The sequence below is a fragment of the Haliaeetus albicilla genome, chromosome 2, assembly GCF_947461875.1.
Source record: "Haliaeetus albicilla chromosome 2, bHalAlb1.1, whole genome shotgun sequence".
NCBI lineage: Eukaryota > Metazoa > Chordata > Aves > Accipitriformes > Accipitridae > Haliaeetus > Haliaeetus albicilla.
This window is the reverse complement of record NC_091484.1, coordinates 22,694,142-22,717,343: the sequence shown is the minus strand read 5'-3', so window position 1 is coordinate 22,717,343 and position 23,202 is coordinate 22,694,142. Positions and strand designations below refer to the sequence as shown.

Below are 23,202 nucleotides of genomic sequence, written 5' to 3'. Positions count from 1 at the left end.
AGAGCCAGCAGCCATGCAGGACTGTGGTGTGGGAGGGGTGGAACAGTAGCTTTGCCAATCACAACTTCAGCTGAAATACTGCTAATTCTGCTGTGGCAAGGAGTCAGTGCAGTCTGATATTTGAATCAATTGTTGCAAGATACTAAATGTTCGCATATTGAGAAAATTATTTCCACTGAAATTGAAACAGGTTTCTCCTATTACATTTGAACCCTTGGCAACCTCCAAAAAGTGGCTATCCAGAAGTTAAACACTTGAGATATCTTACAGTACAGAGTATAATAGTAAGGCATCTGATAATGAAAGGAAGGGAAAGGATATCTTCTAGAGGAGGTCTTCTAGTAGTGTGTGTACTACAGCAGTATGCAAGCCATCTTACAGTGCTGTATGAATGATGCTTGGACAGCCAAGTGTTTTGCCCTTCTCCAGGGAGTAGCCTATTAGCTGTTACGATGCCAGTGGTGGTACCGACCAAAAATATGGGAACTGCCTCTCTTAATTACCCCTGCTCTGTCTGAGACTTCATGCTTCAGAAGTTTTTGTATTGAGAAGCCCTTTGAGAAAAAGTCTTAGAAACTGTTGTAGAAGACTGATTCTAGCCTCCCTAATTGAATATCCATAAGAGATTTATTTTGCAGTTATGCCTAGAGTTTAAAGCCAAGATCAAAGGCTTATTAAACTCTTCCCTTTTTAGTCCCACACACTGAAAAAAGGGTCCTTTACATTGAACAGGCATAGGTGGGAGGCAGATGGAAAAACAGAGGCAGAGATCCACGTTCATGCAGCCAAACAGAGCATGGGAGGCAGATGCATTTGTAGCATCAGTGTTTTTTTACATGAAGGTAAGTCATATTCTTCCTAATGGTGAGTGAGAAAGCATTTCCCAATGAATGTATGTCTTCAAATTGATACCTTTATCATGATATTGATGAACCTTGTGGAAAGTTACAGGAGTAAGAAGACCTTTTGAAACTTTTGTTTTACTTTGTGTTTTCTTTCCTGGTTTGGTTTTTTAAATACTGCCCAGTATTCTTGTCAATAATATTAACTCTGTATATCATAAGATGACAAGAGTATTTTTAGGCAGTCATGTAAACTGCAAACTAATGTGTCCCATTTATGCATGTGCAATGTACTGAAATGTCAGATACTTCATTTCTTGGGCTGTCCTAAGTATGAAAATGACTATACACCAGAGCCTTTGGAACAATAATATTCTTGTTGTGCTCTGATTGTAGCCAGAACATGAGACACGCAGGATTTTTGGATAGAAGACAAGATAGCCAAGAATCGGGCCAATTCTGATGAGTATGAAAACTTGTCATCATAGCACTCTGATCTCACCAGCTTCAAGGAGCGCAGATCAGAATCACCTATGGTAGACAGAATATTTACAAGTGTTGGGTGGCTTCACTGTTGGTTTTAAAACCATCGTTGATAAGATCCATCATTGCCTTTCTTCTGCCATGGCTATCCTTTCTTTGATTTCATAAAACTGATGACAAGCCACTTGCAGTGAAAGACGCTTGATTCTGTAAAAGTTTGTGGATAGGTAGATAAATATTTTGGGACATGTTGGTTTTCTAAAAGTAGAAGTTTTATTGTCAAAGCAAGTATGTTTGAGAGAGATGTTGGTTTTGGTAGACTAGTATGACTAGAACAGGTTTCATTCAGTTGGCACTCTGAGTCCTGCCTCGTCGTTTCATTTGGAGTCGTCAAGCAACTGGTATGGATGCTGGAGGCTGGTTAGTCTGTCTCAGTATTTTTCTACTCTGTCAGTGCCTTGGTATTTTGATTTTGTGAGGTCTAAATCTTTCCCAGAACAAAGGTTTCCAAGAAAGGAGAAGGACCCTTTGTTGAACGTCACAGTTGAAATTTGGGCAGTTCTATCAGATGATATCTTTTAGGAGACCATTAATCTTTCAAATTCTAACCTTTGGTTGTGTAACAAAAAATGCAACATTAGGCATAAGGTAGCATGCCAGCAGTTAAGTTTGGCAGCCTTTGCACCTGTCTTTGGCCACAGTCATATACAAATGTAAAGAGCCTCAGACCTTTTATTCTTAGATCTCCAGTTAGACTAGAGGCAGGCTAAAACTTGTCTGGATTTAAGATGGTAATGATGCGGATAAGGATTGGGAAAAGTCAGATGAAAAAAAAATTAAAGAGAGTAGTAAACTCCCTCTCTATTCCTTGTTCTTCAGAGACAGTTCTGAAAGAAAATCAGGTCGGTTTTAGCCTTTTGTGGCTTTGAAGTTTGAAGTTCTGGAAAGTAATAGTGTGTTTGGATATTTTTGTAGGATAAAACAGACAAGGGAAGAGTCTTCCAGGGGCTAGAATTTTCTGCTCTTTTAATAATTGTTCTGTCTGTAAGTAGGTGGGAAACTTGGGGGTGGGGGAGGTCAGCAAAACTTACAGATAAACACAAAGGTCTTTGAGCAAGAGATGATGGGGGGTGGGGTTTATTTGTGGTTTCGGCTTTGAGGTTTTGGGGGTTTTTTTTGAGAATGACCTCCAAAGCTACAAATGATAACGGTTAGTATTCAGAATTGTAGTAGTACTTAAATGGTTGGTCAGGTCCCACTGATTTAACTGTTGTGCAGTCTCACAGGCTTTGTATGTATTGAGAACGTGAAGAGGGGATGGGAAAGTAATAAATGGGCAAACTGAGTAAACAACATATAGCAGCAAGTGTTACAAATAATGTCTTTTCATATGGCTTATGAAGATGGGTTAGGCCGTAGACCTCATATCTCTCTCCTGTGGATAAGGAAAGAGAGAACATTGCTTCCATTTAGATTGAATTTGTCCATCTTCAGAACTCATTGTCACTTAGTGTTATTTTTGGTATCATACTGTAGACTGAAGAATTTCCCTTCAACAGAGAAGGTCTTGCTGTGACCTGTTAGTGGAAATTGTAAGGTCTTTCAGTTGACTGAGACACATCGGTCTTGTTTTGGCTGGCTGAATCATAACTGGGGACATGATAAAGGGGATCTAACTGTGTTGGTGTTAATGCACGTTGGACTTGCCATAGCCAAGTAATATATAGCAGGGATAGTGGATTTGCCTGCATGGTGTTTTAAAAGATTATTAGTGTAAGTACTGGTTTTCCTCATACTTGGCACTCCCAGCTCTTTTTAAATACCAAATTCACCATGGACTTAAATAATTAGGACACACAGAAATGAGAATACTCCTCCTCCTTTTTCTTGCCCTATTTTCCTGTATCTTTTACTTTCTTTTCCTTCCTCATTTTTGAAACAAACAAGGAGATTAAGTACCAAAACTCCATTAGTACAGCATTGCAGTTGAGAATTAAATTGTCAGGATGGCTGCTTATGGTTCCCACAACAATCATAACTAGGCTAAATTGCACATATGTATTAAGACATAAAAAATAGAATATAGCAATATGGAATATTCCTTATAACACATTATGCATGCTGTGGGAGCCATCACTTTGAAAATCTTGACTTCTGTGTTTTTAAAATCTCTTTTGAAATGTAACATTAATGTATTTTTTCCTATTGCATGTAAATTTTTTTTCTGTGCCCACTGGTGATAAAAATCAGGTCATGAATGCCATCTTGGTATCCCTGTGAACTCTGCGTAGCAACCAGTCCTTCTCCTTCATTTAATGTTTTTGCAATGAAAACTGATACAAGAAGAAATAAAATAACATTTCACATAAGTGAAATGAAAAGTGTGAAACAGTGGGCTCCCATTACAGCCACATTACATCTCAGTAAGTTCCAAATGATGTCTGATAAATGTTTTTAGAAAAAGAGATTGAAATATTACTTTCTTGGATTACAGACACACGTAAAGGGATACTTAAATTACATTTCTGTTGTGCTGACTGGAAAGTGTCGTACCATTTTGCAGTCTAGCCAGCCTTTGGTTCTTGTACTGCCGTACAATTAACAGTTCCTGTGCCAAGGCTACACTGTGTATATGTCAGAGGGTTACTAAAGCCCTGAACTGGGCAACTCACAGCGATTGCTGAAGCTGACATTGCCAAGCTGCTATGGCAGCATAGCAAGCCTTGCTCTGTTCGCTAGCCTACTGGGCTGTCGTCATCTTTTAGCCTGCCTCCAGTCTCATCCTTCCTTTATCCTGTTCAATTTGGTTCTGACTGTCTGAATGTTTTAGCTGTCAGTCTGTCCTGCTTTCGGCTGGGTTAGAGTTAATTTTTTTCTTAGTAGCTGGTACAGTGCTGTGCTTTGGATTTAGTGTGAGAATAATGTTGATAACACACTGATGTTTTGGTTGTTCCTAAGTAGTGCTTATACTAAGTTAAGGATTTTTCAGTTTCCCATGCTTTGCTGGCAAGCAGGTGTACAAGAAGCTGGGAGGGAGCATGGCCAGAACAGCTGACCCAAACTAGCCAAAGGGATATTCCATACCACAGAACGTCATGCTAAGTATATAAACTGGGGGGAGTTGGCTGGGAGTGGCGGATTGCTGCTCAGACATCAGTTAGCAGGTGGTAAGCAATTGCATTGTGCATCACTTTTCTTTAGTCTAATTTCTCTCTCTTTTTGGTATATTCCTTTTCATTACAATTATTATTTATTATTGTTGTTGTTATTATTATATTTTATTTAGTTATTAAGCCGTTCTTATCTCAACCCACAAGTTTTACTTCTTTTTTCCGATTCCCCTCCCCATCCTGCTAGGAGTGGGGGGAGTGAGCGAGCGGCTGCATGGTGCTTAATTGCTGGCTGGGGTTAAACCACGACACAGACAGATGAAGACTTACATATGTAACTTACAGGGCCAGGAAGATTGACCTGAAACTGGTCATGCAAGGGTCTGATTATTTCTGCTCAGTTGAAGAAGATAGCTCCATTTTCAGTGTGAGCGTTACTGTCGTGCTTCAGGCTTTCTACCATCATGTTCTTTTTATGACTCCCATCGAAATCAAGATGAGTTTGTATGGAGCAGCAGGATAGTATGTAATCAACAGCAGGGTATTGCATTTACAATGATTTTGTTTAATTTGCTATAATTGGAGTTGAAGTGCAGAAATCCTGTTTAGTTGTATCTTATTATGGTAAGAAGCTAGAATTTTCGTAAGGGTCTGTGATATTTTGGTGTCCAACTTTCCTTGGAGGTTAATGAATCTTTAAGAGTCTTTATTATTCTACATTTTGAGCAACTGCAATTTAACATTGATTAACAGAATGCTGATAGGACTTCTACGGTTTTAATAGAGATTTGGTTTTGTCCCTAAACATACAGATCACATTCTTGTCTCGTTTTGGCTGGTGGACTTCTTTCCTGTATTATGGTAGCTCCAAGTAGCTCCTGTCAAAATGTGGAGGATGCTGGATAAACACAGATTAAAAAGTATTTCCCTCATCAAACAGGATGCAATCCATTACATTTTGTAATTCTAGTTAAAAAGACAAATTAGACTTTAAAAGCATGGTGTTATCTGAAATATTTGAAAAGCAGCTACAGGTTTTCATGGTTTCACAGGTGCTATCTTTGTAGCTGCTGATAATCTTGCATTGGTGTTGGAAGATGTACTGTGAGACAGTAGCTCTGACACCCACAACTTCAAGTTTCCTTACTTATAGGTCAAGATGAGATTGACTGTTAATAAAACCAATATTTTTATGGTCATATACTGGCGGGGGGGGGTCCTAACTTTTATGTGTTTTTTCCATGAGGTGGCTGTCTAATTCAACAGCTCTTCAGGAGAACCAAGATTCAGAAGAGGGGTAGAAAGAAGAGAGAACTATTATTGTTCTTTGGGGTTTTGTCTGTTTAGTTCTTCTCTGATGCAAAGAGTATCCCTTAGCTGTAACACTTACTGAGATGATAGGCTTGAGGTGGGTTCAGATCTCCATGCATGCAGGAGTTCTTGAGGATCAGGGCTTTTCTGGCACAATTCTCAGCTTGAAACAAACCTAGCTTTGCTGATGGTGGTTAGTTGAGCCTTTAATATATTGGACTGCGTAGTGCAGTTACATGAGTTGCTGGTGGGCCTGTTCTTGGTCTTTCCTAAATTATGGGAATTTCCTAAAGCTAAGTTACTTAGATATTTAGAGGACAACCTATACTATGCCCACAAGTTTTCTGATTCATGACAGCTAGTGACCTACTGAAAAGTAAATTATAGCACTGAACTTACTTTATTTTTTGAAGTATGCAACAGATTTATTAACTTTCTTTTCTGTTGCACTTTTAGGGGAAGAAAATGAAACTTGTCAGGTTATTCTGCATATATTGTATATGCATATAAAAGCCAATGCTCATCTGTAAGAGCTGTGAAAAATCACCTATGCAACATAGAAGCCTAGGCAGCAGCAAAAGGAAAAAACTTGAGCCCAGTTAATCCTGTTCAGCAAAAAGAAATCCAGCTGACATTCTGGAAGTCTGAATTTCGAGGAGAACATAGAGAACATTGCTCAGAGATATAACTATTTTAACTGAAGCATTTTGGAAAATAAGTAAACTCTCTAAGACAGCTGAAGCTAATTTCAAATATATTATCTTATAAAATTATTTTTTCAAGTACTCCCTTAAGTTTGTTTTAAGATATTACCATAACTTTTATACTGTTGGGTGATAACTCCTTTAGTCACAAAGAGAAATTTCTTATGGTAAGAAAAGTTTTGGTATTTTAGACTGGGTTTTTTTCATTCCTATAATGGGGTGAAAAATTTCATTCGATCATACAGATTTGTTTAAAAGTTATGCATTATTGAAAGTCCAGTGATTCTCCAACAGAGTTGCTAGTGTGTGATTATTTACACTTGTTCCTGCTGGTATCTGCTAAAACTTGGAATCCATCTGTAAGCTTGCTTATAGTCAGCATCTATATAAAGAATTCCCCAGGTGTTTTTAACCACATTTTGAAATGGAGCATATTTATTAGGGATTTTGTGGTGGGGTTTTTTGTTTGTTTGTTTTAATACTTATAAATGAAATTTCATAATTGTTTTGTGATATTTTGAGATATTGTAGCACTTATAATACCATTTGTGGCATAGTTCCTTTGCTTTATTCTTCTGTATGAAACTGCAATTCTCCCCTCTTTCCCTCTTCTCAGTGTTTCAAATTGTACAGTAGATACAGGCTTTTAATCAGTATTTGATCAGAAGATGCGTTTTGCTATAGAGTATGTCACAAATTAAGCAAAACTTAGCTAGTTTTACTTCTTTTATTGTCTTTTGCAGAAAATTCTCAGGCAGATAATTTTTAATGTCAGAAGAAAAGACAAGGGCATAAATTCTTGCCATTGCACTTTGACATGTTACAATAAAACATGCAAAGGATAAGGTCTTTTTTATTAGGAAGGGTGATTTGCAAGAAGGATTGCAGTTCCTCAGAACTGGACTTACAGTGACAGGAGTGGTTATTGACTTCCCCTTTCTCGTAGTTGTGTCATGTTTCCTCAGCCTTTGAAAATCTTGAAGGTATCAAAATAAATCCTGAGGCTCAAACAGCATAGCATTACATATTAATAAATATTGACCAAACAGACTTTGTGTTTTACACAAAATGATGGTTTCAGTTCTTGGAAGGGGAAGGTCAGCCAAGACTCAAGATATGATTAAATAGGTGAAAAATACTTCATTCACAGGTGGACTTTTAAAACTGTTTAGAGGGGAAAAAAACCCATCACTTGATTACATGGTTGAATACCAACTAAGGTATTCATAATCACCCAATATGAAATTTTAGTTAAAGAATTTAGGGTAACTGAAGTTCCAAAGTAGTTATTAAATTCTGAAATCTTAGAGGTACCTTCTTGAATTTTTATGAAAGCCCTTTGTTTTTCCAAAGAATGTTAAATCACGGTCCCATTTAACAGTCTTGTTCAAGGTCCAGGCTGGGACCCAAGCCTGGAAATACATCTTTACTTTAAAGAGCTGTCTCTGATAAATATCAATTTGTCATACTCAGTGAAGTCCCACCACCTCCATTTTCCGTCTTCAAATTTCATAAAATATATTCTCTGCCATTTCAGTGTTGCGCTTTCTAATCATATTTTTGTTTACTCTCTGATACTGAGTGCAGCAATGAAAAAAATGTGATGATTCTGCAATGGAAATCAAATGTACTACAGGCTATAGAACTTCAGTCCTGCACTTCGCTCCTGTAATTTGAATCTCAGTATTTTTAGATCATTGATGTAGTTAGTGGTTTCTAGTGCCAAGTAAGACAGATTGTTTCACAGCATGTAAACACAATTTTGGATATTACAGAAGTTTTCTTAAAATCATATTTGAACTTGTGAAGACTTCAATCTGTAAAACAAGATTTAAAGTACTCAAAAAAAAAAAAAAAAAAAAAAAAAAAAAAAAGAAAAGACAACCCCAAAAACCCAACCAAAAAACCAAAAACCCCACACCCAAAAAAACCCACCACAACCCCAAAACCCCCTCACTGTTTTTCTGACTGTTTTTTGAATGTCCTTTTTGATTAAATATATATATTCTTCTAGTTCAAATTTAATAGGACATATTCCTTGGAGACATTGGCTTGAATATTTGTTTTCTGGTAAGTATTCATTGCACTCTTTTATTAGTTCGTGTGTCATGAAGCTTTCTGGCTAGGCATATGTGGAGTGGCCAGTTACATTTTTAACAAAACTGCTTAGCTCTCTCTTATACATATGTCATAATTTCTTCCCTGAAAATCACAAACAGACATCGAAACACTTTTTCTGCCTTTTCTTTTGTTCACAGTATCACACGGAGCCTGGAATTACCCACTGGAAAAGGCAAACATAATGCCGAAACCATAGGGTTTCTGGCAAGATATTTTCAGAAGCCAAAGCTGCAAATCTATGAACTGGCACTGCCCATTCTGTAAACCTGGGTTCCTGCCTTTTCTCTCTTCACTATTGTAACTGCTTTTGAACAAGATTTCTTCCTCTTGCTAGAGGGGTGTCACCATAAGGGTGACAGTATAAAACACCTGACTGGTATTCTGTAGTTGGATTTTTTTATTTCTTCAGGAATTGATTGCGTGTAGTGTATTGTACTGATGCTGCTGACAAGGAAATGGGATGTGTATCAGTACACACCTTAAGATGGGTTTTAACATAATGCAATAAACTCTCACAATAGTTTTAGAGATGGCAAGGGAATTGACAAAAGATGTAAGCGTTGATTTCTTTGTTATTTCTACAAGTGAGCATAAGCTGAGGATATTTGGCACTTAAGTGCTTGGAGCATTGCGCAGAAATGTGTAATGGTTTCATTGGCTTTTGTAATGTGCATTTAATCATTAGGCATTTAAACTTATAGGTTATACTTATAATTGGCATTTTTTCTTCTTTTTCTTTGGAAACCATGGCAATATAAAGCATTGAATGCAATTCATAGCATGCTTAAGGCTTCTTTTTGTAATGTGTGGTATTTAGGACTTAAATGCATTGCCTAAGACCAGCCAAAATGGGGCAAACAAAATGGGATTAATGCATTTACATAAAATACAAATATGCATGTGTTTAAAATGTAAAGATTTATAAATTATATATGTAAAATATACATTTTAAATATAAATACATAGATATTTATATCTATTATATGTGTTTCTAATTTCCCTATAATATTAGGACAGTAAGGTAACATCTCTGCATTAATTTTCTTTTTTCTTCAGAAGGGCTTCAAACAATGGAACAACAAGGCAACATGGATCTGACAAGAAAAAGTAGTCATTCTTAGGAGAGTCAAAGTTAAAAACAGGGGACATCTCTGGATTTGATTGAAAATTGCCAAAATCTTGTCTATACCTCTTGCGAGACTTTAGACAGAATAATGGCATCTAGCAAAATACACCTACTTGATGAGATTTTATCTGTGAACTGTTCTTGCTGGATGTTTTTCTCTTAAGTCTACTAGTATCTGAAAGAAGCCATCAACTAAGCATTTGTATTTCAATGTATTATCTGATAAACACAATCAAGAAGAAATTTTATGAGTGTTCCTATGTTGATAAAGATAAAATAATAAAATATTTAAAACCATAAAATAATCTTGTAGTGGGAACTTTCAAAGGGTCTAGCCTTTGTTGCCTTTGGTAGAGGAGACTTGAACTATATACAAACTGGTTGGCATATGAGCTTGGGAAACTTACTATGCATTAAAACAAGTTTGATACCAATTGTCTTTGAATATGGAAAGTATAATTGCACAGTTTCTGAGCAGCAAAGTTAAATGGGGAGGAAAATATAGCATGTGGTGGTGGGGGGAAGGTGTTGGGTTTTTTTGTTTTGTTTTGTTTTTTTAACTTTATATAGACTTACAGATTTTTTTTTTTTTCTGGAAGGAAGAATTTTTCTTTAGCTGCAGGCTAGTTTTATTTCAGAAAATGGTATTGGGACAAACAGGAATAGCTACGATGTTTAATTCCAGTAATCAAAAGAGACTTTTGGAGGGAAAGAATGTATTTATTTTTTCTTTCAGTTCTTATGTGAAAGTTTTTTTTGCTGTTTTGCAGTTGGTGTTTGTCTGCTAAGGCAATTCTACTCGTTAAGCGCAGGTCTGTTTCATCAGCATAATGCTGCTTTGCTGTTAGCAATTATTTTCTTTCAGGGTTTGCCAATTAAGCTAGTGCTAGTGAAAATGCACCTAATTTGTCAAGAAATGGCAGGATGAAATATAGGGGCCATTATATAAATTGGGAGAGAAAAAAATCAGGAAATCATATGCAAGATTCAGTGATACTTGGTCCGTTCCTGCAGCATTTTCATTCTGGTTATGCTTCCATCCACTGGAAGAAGTGTAAAGTGCTTGGTCATAAGTTATGGGCCATCCATGTCCTGAGTATTACATTTTTTTTAAATTTTGCTTTGGGGGAACCTGCCCAGAAAGTTTTGTGCAAAGACTGTGTTAGTAGTGTACACAATTATTTTCTTTGTTTTGTATAGGTGGGTTGTTTTTTGTTCTCCCCCCTCCCCCGCCTCCTTGGACTCAACTGGTTTGTGTTTGGCACAATTGGTTATTAATGAGTGAGGCACAATGGCTTAGCTGATCACTCGTTTATTACCTGCAGTCTGCGTAGACTGAATTCTTCAAAGGCATGTATGCTCAAAATGTAGATGCATGACGCTTGGGCTTTCTGGTAAAGTCCTTAAGCTTTAGGAGGAACTGAGTAAAGAAATAGGTTAAGTTGATCTTATAGTTCCTGTGTGTAAAGCAAAATGGACTTAATCTATGATTACCTGACAGAATAGAAATGTCAAAGAGAAGATAGCAAAGGAAAAAGAGTAGGGATAGCTTGACTTAGAGAAACAAAAAGTGTTTCAAGAACTTCTGCATTAAACTAAAATATACATGTATATTTTGTTCAAATTAATGTAAGCTATGTATGCTTCCAGATTTCATTATGTATAACAGCATATCATGGCATACCACAAACAGCATTAATTATCTCGCCTAGGCTGTGCTGGATATCTACAGTCCTACCACTTCAGTCTGTTACGGCTTCCAGACTCTGCAGTAGCTCTGATTGCCCCCAGCGCTGCCAAGACCCCTCTGTGGGGAACCCAGGCTCACTTATGCTATGATGTTGATTAGTGTTTCACAATGAAACAATAGTATCCCTTCTGGGATAGCCTTATGATAGTCACTGTCTTTAAACTGGTTTTAAGTGTTCGTGAAAATAGAGCTGAACTAGTGCATTCACCGCTGTGCATCAATGGGTGGAGGAATGTCTGTCTCCACAGAGTGAGTCCTGGTGGAGGAGAAGCATGAGAGAGATGTAAGGAAATGCTGAGGCAGACTGTCAATTGATAAAAGTTAGGCCAGATGTAGATAGTAATGGAAATAGTGTATACCTGTTTAACTGCTGATTAAAAGGAATTGGCTTCTTTAAACCTAACAGCAAATAATGAGGTGATGTACAGTTATTTCCTGTGTACAGTTATTTCCCACGGGAAGAGAGAACTATTGAGAAATCAGGAAAGCTATTTTAAAATAAAGAACAACTATTGGCACAAGAAGAAAAATGTACACGGTATTTGATGTATACAACGGTGTAATGGAGAAGGTGTCCTGGCAAGGCAGTGAGGTTCTCGAACATCCTTCCAGTAAGATTACTAGAACATCCTCCCTAGACCACTTCTAATCTTAAAGTAAAGCTATCGGTCTCTAAATTGTGATACAATTATCTTTGATAGCTGAGAAATAGACCTGATTATCTGGGAAGACAAGTTTCGGTCCCCCTTTCCCTTTGAATTGTTGGCTACTGTTTTCATTACAGGATTTGAGGAAAATGACTTTTGTGTATCACAAGGAGACTTATGTGCCTTGAAAGGATGGCTGGGAACCACTGTGTCTCTGTTTGGAGTCACAGGAGCCGTGCTGTTTTCCACCACCTAACAGTGAGACCAGTTAGTTTAACGACTTTGATTTTAGGGAAAATTATCAGGTTTATGTCTAGGAATGAGATACAATTTGGCGTACGTGTTTGAAATGCATGAGGCGGTGCTGAAGGCTGGGCCAAAGCAAACGGCACATTCCAAGGGTGCCGATTTGTACATCTGATTAGCTTGTTAAAAGTTTGGGTGTTACTCGGTTCCTGGTAAACTTGCATGATTGACATTTATTAGCCAGATCATGCAAAGCCTCATATCTTTTCGTGCAGATCCTGGATGACTTCAAATGGTCATCGTGACAGATAAAAGAGCATTTTTTTGAGCCTTTTCTTAAGTATTAAACCAAAACAGGCTTTGCCTATAGGCCACTTATATTTATTTTCCTGGGTAAAGCTTTTAGCTTTGCAGGAATACAACAAGCTAGAGGGAACATCATCATTATTACTTGGCTGAAGATGATGATATTGCCATGAGGTCTTCTGACAGGGAATTAAAGTGGAAAATAGTAGTGGCAATCTGTTAGGAACAAGAAGATCCCTTTGAAAAAAGGAATCGGGTGTAAACCACAAAAACATTGCTTTGTTTCTGTTTGTTTTGGGGTTTTTTTTGGTTTGTTTTTTTTTTTGAGTTGTCAGACTGATCTCATCCCTGCTGTAATTTGAAAATACTGGATTTCAATTGCAGGTTGGGAGGAAAGACAGTGCTATTCCAAGATAGAGGCTTCAGCTGGGATGCTGCTCCTCATATCATCTGGTTGCCTCTTTTAAAAGACAACTGGTTCTTGCATAGGATCTGAAATCTGATGCAGTATATTTCAGTCTGCCCTGTTTTCATCAGATTTGACCACCATTTGCTGGCCTGCTTAGGGTGGGTCAGTGGCCTCTGTGCTGTTGCTTGTACACAGATGTTTCTGTAACTCCTGGAAAAAAAATTGCCTCTGCTGACAGTCTGTGTTAAAGTGCCGACAGTAAATGAGTCTAAGTACCTGCAAAGGTCTGTGGCATGTCGAAGCAGAAAATGTAGGCAATCACTGTATCTTTTTTTGTAGTGATGATGGAGAGGGGACAAAGTGAAGACAAGAGGAGGTGGGAAATAAAATAAGGCTTCAAACTTTTCCTTTAAAAACATTTTTTTTCCCTTGTTTCTTAAGGTTTAGTCTTCAGACTTTTAACAAACAGTGAACTTGTAGGATTCCACGTATTTCACAGCCTTAATTTTTATTTCATTTTTAAATTTTATTTTTTTCATACTAAAGCATTTAGGTGTGAGAGCTGGCATGGATTATTATCCTGCTATGCTAATATGCAGCAGCAAACTTGACTTCCAAGTGCATATATGTATTTCTGTGGGAAATATGGGAAAACAGTGAGAAGGAGCACACAGTACCACCTGTGTAATGATGTTGGTCCTGAAGACTAGGACTGACAACTGAGTAGTAGTGTGTTCAAACTAAAACTAGGATTTATTTTACTTGCCTTTTGCGGGTTTGGTGGTGGGGTTGGTTTTTTTCGTGTTTTGGGGTTTTTTTGAACAGTAGGTTTTATATCCTGAAGATTTTATTTGAAGCCACCACAGAAAGTTGAAGCTTTTGTTTTCAGTGTGAAACCTGAGACTTACATAGATTTGCTTGATGGTAGGAACTGGAATATTTAAGTAAATGTCAAATAACAGGAAGTTCATTCTTTAAGCCATGAGAGTTTGGCAACACTGGGGGCTGTGTGTACTGATAACCTTAAGATAATGCCATAGTCTGTTTCCAGGAATCTGATGAGTGAGTTAGCAATAATGAGTCAGAGCTATCTTGACACATATGGATGAGGTATATATCACATAGTGGAATCATGACTGACATATCTTCTTCCAGCTCATGGGCTCGTATCTGCGAGCCATTCATGGGAGTGGAGAATCGCTCTGGGATAAGAAGGATCCTGACGTAGGTACTGCCAATATCAGCTGGTTTTCAGTTACAGGAGCTGTTCAGGCTCAAATGGTTTTACCTCTATGCTTAGCAGCTTTATTTGGAGAAAAAACCCTTGGGTTTTATTCTGGCAGGGTTCAATCCTGCCGGCTGCTGCTGCCTGCTCTTGGTTGAGACTATGCTGTTTGGCCTTAAAGCCTGCTCATTTTCTCCTCAGAGCGAGGACATGTTGATACTTACTGGGAGCATAAGGATCTCAAAATTCCTGCTTCAGTATACGGTAGCTTTGAGACCACCAAAACATTTTGTGATATGTCATACAGAAAGGGCTTACTCTGCTGGGGTGAGCTTTTGGGTTTTTGTCAGATGTCTATGTTCAGTTGATGGTCAGCTCTCAGATGTTCATGGAGGACGGCTTTCTAATGTCTTTGCTTGTTTTTCTGTTCTGTGCTTTTTTGACAGCTCTTCTTCTGGGTATAGTTTTTAAACTCTTGCATTAAATTAAGTGTATTCCTTCCCACAGACTTTTCTTGGAATCTGTGTGGTACGTGTTGTATGAACATATGCGACCATATGCGCCTTCTTCCATCCTTTTCTCTTTGAGCTATGGCAGTAGCTGCTCAAGCTCAGTAATACCCTCAGCTTCCAAAGTGAAAATCCTGTTAATAAAGCAAGCAATTTAAGAAAAAACCCAACATTTCCATCTGACAGTATATGCTGATCAGCTGGTGCTTATAAATTCTGTACAAACAGATTATATTTTCATTAAAGTGGTTCCACAAATGGCTTGGTGGGCACCTGTATTTTCTGTTGAATTGCAGTGTGCAATACTCAAGTTGCTTTAAGGAATTAGAGGCTGAAATTTTGCCGCAAGCTCCTGTAGACCACTTCTAAGATCCCAACATCCCTATGAAATTTTTGCTCACTTGCAAATAAAGGAGGTGGTTTTTGCCTAGCAACAAGCTTTGTGGTTTCTACCTGAGGATCAAAAACACGAGTGCATTTGTTCAGCCTTTTGCGTCACTTCAGTACTGAAGGTTTTGACAGTCAAGTCATCGCTGACATTTCTGTTGATGTGCAAAAAAGAGAATAATCCAGTATGTTTTTCCATAGCAGTGCTGTCACTGCAGGACTGACAATAGTAAAAAGTGCATTCATCACTGAATAACCAGATATCCTGGAAACGCGCGAGAAACAGAGACGTATTTTCAATCAAAATGGCTCACTCTTAATGGCTATTTTCTTACTGATTCCTTTTTGCTATTTATACTCTCCCTGAAGTATTTTATAGAAACCTGAGTCCCTTTGTAAACTCACCCAAACAACCAGAAGTGTATTTTGCGTATTGTAGTATGTAAATGATTAGTCATCACTTGTAAATTGCCTAATGGAGGAGGAGGAGGAAATTTATATTGAGGGAAGGTGAAGAGCTCGACTGTGACTGCTATGTGTCTCAGTTCATCTGCCCCCCCCGAAGATAATTACAAAGGATTTTTAAAAAAAAAATCATCCTAAGAAACATTGTCATTGCGGGTTTGAAAAATGGTAGCTGCATGCTGCAAGCTTATTTTCCACTTGCTTATGTTTTCTTGGGGAAATTTCTGGGGGTTTTTGTTGTTTTAATTTAAGATTCTATCGTCGTCTTGTACATTGCCAATGAAAAATGATGTTGGCATCAGAGATCTTAAGTGTAACAATATGGGGAACTCAGTTTATGAAGTAGTATGTCTTTGGTAAAGCATGATGAGATTATGTTGAGCATCTGTGGCTCAAGACCAGAAATGCTGATTATTGGAGTCTTGGCAGATCTCTTCATTTGCTGAATACGATACCCTTTGGTTGGTTGGTTTGTTGGTCTGGTTTTTGTTTTCCTCTGTTTGTTTGTCTTATGAATAGTTAATACACAACACATGGTAACACTGAAGAATCCTGAAATAATGTTTTTGTGTTCTGATTTTGGTACAGAGATCTATTTCTCAGTTAGTTTTGGAGGGTTTTGATTGCAGCGGTCTATCTCCTGGCTGGCTGTTTTCCAGGTGAAACTGTAATGCACTGTATTTCCTTGGTTTTTTTGGTTTGTGGTTGGTTTTAGTTGATTTTTTTTTTCTCTCTTTCAGAAGTGTGAGGGGAAGGGTTAATGGAAAATAGTTATGAGAAAAGGTTTTTCAATCAGTGGTTTTTTCACTCTTTTCTCTCTGACTATTGGATCCATGAAATACATTTGCACGTGCTTGGGTGCTTAGGCTTAATTTTCCATATCGTTCCTCTACTCCCATTGTGATCCTATAAGTATGTTTGTCAATGAGAGAAAATTTCTGAAAATGTCCTGTGAGAAGTACCAAAAAGTGAGTGGGAAGACTTACTTTGTATTACTCTGTACAAATTATTAAGTGGTTTGAGGAAAAGAAATGTTTTTATGTATATAAATTTGCCAGGTGGAAGTGGTAGTTTACAGAACGCCTGCTGGTCTCCTCTGTGCGCCTGAGCTCCTGGAGAGAGCAGGACTTGATTTTTGTGAAAGGCTAAATTCCATTCCTGGCACATGAAATTCAGCTCTTTTAATGTGGTGAGCTCCAGTGCGCTGCCACATTCTGTACAGCAATTGCAACTGTGCACAATTTAAAATGTGCCTCAGAAACAAGGAGTCCAACATTAGAGTGAGATGATTTTCAGTTTTGGATTGGTTTCGTTGTTTTTTGTTTTTTTTTTTTTTCTCCCCAAGCAGAATGATACATGTTTCCTCCTATTTGCTGTTTTTGTGTGTTTGCCCTAATTGCTTCAACCGTGATTCACGTGCAAGCCTTGAGAAGAAGTGCCCGTTGTATCAAGACAGTTTGGCACAAGACCGTGGCTTGTGAATCAGTCCGACTCATTCCAAAATGCTTCTTTTCTGTCAGATTAGCTCTTCAGCTGGCAAACACCATCCTGATGAACAGCGTAAATTGCATCACTGAGCAACTCTTTCTTCAGGCTTATTTTCCAAACTATAACCTGGAGATCTCCTTTCTCCTCCTCACACGGTGCCTCAAAAGGAAGTTTTTTCTGGTGGCCGTTGTTCAGGCAATAGGATTTCTTCCTTGTCCTCCTCCTGTTCTCGATCATTTTTACTTTTATTTGGCTTACTAAATGAACATCTCAATTTGCTACCCTGGCAAAACGGGTCGCTTTCTAAAAGCACCCACCTAGCTTCTTTTTCCATAGTGTTTGACTATTGACATTTTAATTGGAGCAGAAGCCGTAGTTAAAGAGCAGGCAAGTCCTTTTTCCTCATACCCTCATTGATTTCTGTTGAAGCAAACAGATGAGCTTATATATAAATATGTATATATGCTTTTTTTAATGAAAAGTGCTGGAATTCACTAAAAAAGGTTAAAATTGAAGTGAGTAATCTTCAGTGCATAATGCAATTGTTAATTTTAGCTCCTTGCGTAGGAGCTGTTATGACTTGAACAGCCGGCTCAAGCCTTCATTAGAGAAGAAGCAGGCAGTTTTCAGACAGGTGGAGCTGGATCAAGCTGTGAAAGTGATTTGCTTGAAGCTGGTCATTAGTGTTAGAAATCTGGTCCTATCTATTGCATCCTTACCTTGTACCATGATTGTTACTATTGTTGTTATTTACTTTTCATCTTTTTCCAGGTTGACTATGATCCGTCAAACTCTCTGAAGGACCAGCATGGAGATTGGCACTCTGAACTGTTAATGGTGACATGGGACTCACGTTGTCATTGATCATTTGTGTGGACTTAACCAGCGAAGAGCAACAGAAGACACTAGAAAGACAGTGGGAATTATAGCAGTTTTTCAGGTAAATGGCTTCTTTGGTGCAGCTGGTAAATTATGAATGTAATTGTTTTTGTGAATACTGTGTAAGCATGTAGATGAGCTGTGGGGTAATGTGCCCGTGGAGAACTTGTGCATGCGTGTTCATTTCCAGATGAAAATCCGTAACAAATTAAGGGTTATTTAACAGACTAGTTTCAGATCTTGCCATTCATCATGTTTTGAAATCTTAGCAAAGCAGTTCAAGTTTCAGTTGTAACTGCAGAATAGCCAATACCATGGGACTTCCTGAGGAAGGTGGTGGGAGGAAGGAGAACAACTCGAAGCTTGACTTGGCTTACTGTGAGCTAATTTGTGAGCTTCGTATTCCAGTCGGTTTATTTATGAACCATGTAGCTTCGTTTCTTGTGAAATGCACAGTCTTTCTCAAACAGGAAGATCACGTAGGAAAGGTTTTATTATTTTATTTGCTTACAGTGTCAAAACAAAAGCAAAAATTGGAAGAAGTAAGTTTTTAAAACTCAGTATGTCTTATTTTTTCACTTAAAACATAGTTTTAAAAAAATGAAGGTAAGTGATATCAGATCTGTTGAATGTTAATTACAAGCTGTAAAAAGAAATATGGCAAAGCGTGGTTTTGCTTAATAGCCACTGTTTCACTGTTGAGAAGTGGCAAGGTATTGCAAAAGACCCTTTCTGAAATAACTCTCTTTCTCAACCGCAGTTGTTTTTCCTGAAGATACTTCTTAAGCCAAATGGATGCGGAAAGAAAAGTTAAATTATTCATGAGTCTCATTTGACAATCGATCGGTGGGGGAGGCTTCAAGAGGGAGCTGGGGGTAGAGAGAGAGAAAGAGAGAGAAAATAATAATAGGCTTTACCTTTGAAAAGCCTTTAAAGCTTCTGTACAACAACCCATTGTGAGCTGAGAGTAAATGTGGTTCAGTTAAGACAGCTTCATTAGAAATACCTGCCAAGGGCTTCCTGTAGGATTTTCATAGTGCTGGAGAGTAACATGGGGTTTGGGAAGAGGCTTAGGATTTTAATAATGGAACTGTCAGTTTGATGCCTGGAAGTGTTGACCCTGAGAGCTTTATTGCCAAATTTAGATTTCATATTTATATTGAATGATTACCTCTTCAAATATATATATATTTATTATTATTTTTTAAACTGGTAGTGAGCACCATGGGCTTCTGCTAGGTACAGAAACCATGGCTGAGTGCTGAAAACAGTGTTATTGCTCACGCTTGGTTTTTGTTTCTGTTTGTTTTGTTTGTTTGGCTATTCTTTTTTATTTAAAAAGAAAAGGGGGAAAAAAAAAAAAGAGAAAAAAAATATAGAGTTGGAGAACACTGAGATACCGGAGACCTGGAAGTCTGAATGGGTCCTTCCTGCCTGGTGCTGCTGAGCTGCGTAGCGGAGAGTCTGTCACCGTTCCTGCCTGCGCCTTGGCAGTCCCAGGGCTGGGCTGGGAGAGGCAGGGCTGGGGAGTCACAGCACCTTACCTTAAACCTGCTCTCCACCAAGACTATTTAGATTGGAGCTCCGCTTGTTTAACCTGACACGTTCTGCTGTTATCCAATATTGTCAATTCAGTACATGTCTTCAGCTGGGACATATGTAGCTTTCAGCTCCTGAGCTGCACATTTTGGTTTGTTTATCAAAGGAAATGAAATTACTTATTTGGGAATTAAAAAAAATAAAAATAGAAATTCACCCCCAGTGTTTTTTTGTGTGTGTGTTTGTGTCGTGACCTCTTGACCTTTCAGGTCACCAAATCTTGTTATTTTAATTTCTGTCTGGAAGAATGTCTGAGCAAGGTAAATTGAACCAGGAGACAGCAGAGGAAGCTGCAAAAGAGCAGGAGACTGCCATCTCCGAAGTGAACCCAGACAACTGTATCCTTAATAAATCTGAAAGCTCGGAAGTAGAGGAGAAGGAGGAGAAGCTGAGCGATGCCAAGACAGAGCTGCAGGTAAAACAGGAATAGTGAATGGGCATGTTGAATATCAATGTGTTACCATTGCCTTTCCCCTTCTATGATCTCTTTCATTGCCTACGCTTCCCCTATTTTTTCTCTCATAATTTTGAGACTGTTGCCCCTTTTTTTTTTTTTAATTTTATATTTTGGGGAGGGGGTTCCTTTTATCTCCCTATAAAATAAATGCTGTTATTTGTTAGACCTTTCAAGCTCTTTAGGCTGCTGTCCATGTTATTAATTTTTCTGAGAAGTTAATTTCTAGGCATCTGTGTTAAAGCTTGGTGAAATATTTGACTGTTTTCCCTATTTGGGGATTTAGAAAACTACCTTGAACTCATGAATTTACAGGTAATGCTAATGAATAATTACTTAATGTGTGGTTTGGTTTGTAGGTGTTACTGCCAACAAAAAGTTGTTATGCAAAGCCTAAGAAGGTAATTTGATAAGAAGACTTTATCGGATGAGGGGGTTTTAATCCTTTTTGCTCAATCGAATATAAAAATAAAGGGGGAGACTACAATTTAAGAGGAATTTGGAGAGGGAGAGCATTTACTTAAGTATGCCTTTTCTTACATTTTTATTATATGCCAAATTACAGAACACTGTGCAGTGTGATTTTGGTTTTTATACCTGTTCTTAAAATGAATAAAGTGAGCAGAGATGATTCTTGGTTTTCCCTGCTTTCCAGACTGGGTTTGGGGAAGTTGTTTTTGCAGTCAGCAACTGAATAAAATATCATTTAGGAGTGATTTAGTCTCTTTAGTTATTGGTAATGTTCTTGTCATGCACATTTTCCACTGAAGTGATAACCACTTCTCTTTTTTGCTATACCCAGAAACGAGGTGCAAATCAGAACCAGCAGAAAAAGAGATCCAAGGTAAGGGTCCATCTCTGTTTGGAATTGCATGCCATGCCAGGATAAAGAATTTCAATCAAATGTCTGTCAGCAATTGAAATGATGGCCTTCCATCACTTGTGTGGCGGTTGGGGTTGTTTTTTGTTTCTGGTTTTTTTTTTTTTGTTTTGGTTTGTTTTGGTTTTTTCCCCCTTACCCCATAATCTTGTTGCACAAAGGCAGAGGACTTCCTCTAGATAAAATGTGTCAGGCTCCCCTTTATTTATCCATCATACTCCTGTGCTGCTGGGCTCGCTGTGCGCTTGTGTTAGACAGCATGTGTGCTTCTTTGCACCACTGGGGAAGGAAAAAAGCTCATTCCTTTTGCTTTAGTAATTAATGGTTTTGTTTAAATTCTATTTTAATGGACTAATCTTGACATAAAGAAGCAGAGACTGACTAGCTCCCTAAGGGGGGGGAAAAAAGGAGCTTCTAGGAACAAAAAAAACCCCCAACCAAACCTTCTTTTAATTTTCCATGTGCAGATCTGTAAAACTTGCACATTTTATTGTCCATGTTCCTTGGATATAATACTCCTGGGGGGGACGACAACCAAAAAAACCCCAAACCAAATGACAGAAGGAATCTTTGAGTTTAATTTTATGTTAAATTACCTTCACTATTGGATTATCTGTTCTTTGCTGTTACGATTTTTGGTGGAAGTAAGTGAACTGTAGCAGAAATGATTAAAAGCAAAAAGAAACCTACCACCTCCCCATGTGTGGCCAGTGGCTCGTTGCTTAGAATCCTTTTCTATCTGCATTGAAGACAGATAGAATTTTGCTGGCTGGTGTCTAGTAGTTATTTGGGATAAATAGGGACAGCTGATGTGTGCAGCTTATGTGACTTGGGGTCAGTAGTAGTGTTCTCTGTTTTGTTTTCTTTCTCTCTTATTCAGTCAGGAGCTAAAGGAAAACTTGTCCGGAGTCTTGCTGTGTGTGAAGAGTCATCCCCTCGCCCGGGAGCGGAAAATCTTCATGATAATCAGGTACACTTGCAATCATTGCTGTTAGCTGCTGCATGGTTGACCTCCATGTTCAGTTGCATGATTATGTTACTTAATTGGGCATTTAACAATGTCTTTCCTGGGGGAAAAATTACATCCGACAATGAACACATTTTTAAGAAGTTAGCTGGTTTAGCGTGAAATTTATTTTGAAATATTAGTTTTATACTGTATCACAGGGTGTTGTTTGCTTTTTTTTCCAGACCCCCTGAAAATTTCAGCAAATGGAAAAGAATTCAAAAGAATTCAGATTTTAAAATTAAAAAAAAAATAGTAACAATCAAAAAGAATATTAATATGTTCTTTTCTCTAAGGCTATCTCTTTCGAGGCTGCACCAGATACAGTTATGAATATGCTCTGGTTTCTGGTTCCTCTGAGACTCCAGTTCATATCAGTGTCCCCCTTCACATAAAATTCACAGGTCCTTCGCTCTCTAAAATACCCTGTTAGAGCCAAGGATGCCTCCTGCTGAGTGGCATTCATTTTCTAAACTCTTGTTGTAGATTTTTGGGCATCAAAAAGCGTGTATTTGACTTTATCTGTACTGGTAGTGTTGTATTCCCAGCAGCTGATAGAGTTCTGTCCCCTGCACCCCTCCCCTGGGAAAATAACACTGGTGGTAGTCTTTGTAGACTAACTTCAAAAAATACCCCGAAAAGCAGAAGTAAAGACCTCAAACCAAAATATCATGAGCACTGCCTATAATTTATGAGGTGTTTATGTGCAAATGAGATCAGCCATTGAGAGAGCTTGAGCAAGTGACTTATTGTGAGCTTAGCACAAAAACAAAAAATCACATTTAAGTGTACTTCCTCACTGTTTCCTCTATTGACTTGAAACAAAACAAATCCAGCTCTCCTCTTAGCTCATAAGTGTGGAGAGGCTTTTCTTTTTTGTTCTTTTTTTTTTTTTTTTTAATTTTTTTGAAAGACCAAAACCCAGGTTGTTTAACAGGGGGATGTCTACATGTTCTACTGCTCTACAATGACGCTTATGCAGTAGATGGGCAGGTTATTTTATCAGTTGTTCTGTTGTAGGTATATGCTTTCTGCTTAACTTGCGTTACTCAAGATGCGTGGCTTTTGTTCTGCTTTGATTTGTATTTTCTATTGTTTAATGGCGAATGAAAGGGAGAATAATACAAAGAGATTGTATTAAGCATCACGTAGTAGTGTATAATGTACTGCACAGGACCTGTATTAAACATCAGAGAGACTGGCAGGTTTTGAGGCAAAAACCCTGTCTGGATTGCACCCTGACGCCAGGCAGAGG

At 38.1% G+C, this 23,202-nt stretch overlaps 1 protein-coding gene across 29 annotated transcripts in view; it reads left to right on the top strand.

Annotated features, from left to right (window-relative positions):
* ARPP21 (cAMP regulated phosphoprotein 21) overlaps nt 1–23,202 on the top strand; it is a 205,629-nt gene that overhangs the window by 77,997 nt on the left and 104,430 nt on the right. For 25 of the 29 annotated variants that reach the window (XM_069809971.1, XM_069809930.1, XM_069809851.1 and 22 more), the window contains 5 exons: nt 17,901–18,069; nt 19,817–20,022; nt 20,421–20,462; nt 20,864–20,905; nt 21,822–21,911. In XM_069809971.1, coding sequence (XP_069666072.1) covers nt 19,855–20,022; nt 20,421–20,462; nt 20,864–20,905; nt 21,822–21,911 — 342 coding nt within the window. In that variant the 5' untranslated portion in view covers nt 17,901–18,069; nt 19,817–19,854. Of the gene's footprint in view, nt 1–17,792; nt 17,815–17,900; nt 18,070–19,816; nt 20,023–20,420; nt 20,463–20,863; nt 20,906–21,821; nt 21,912–23,202 lie in introns of those variants that run through there. The other 4 variants (XM_069809803.1, XM_069809821.1, XM_069809871.1 and 1 more) reach the window with 4 other exon arrangements.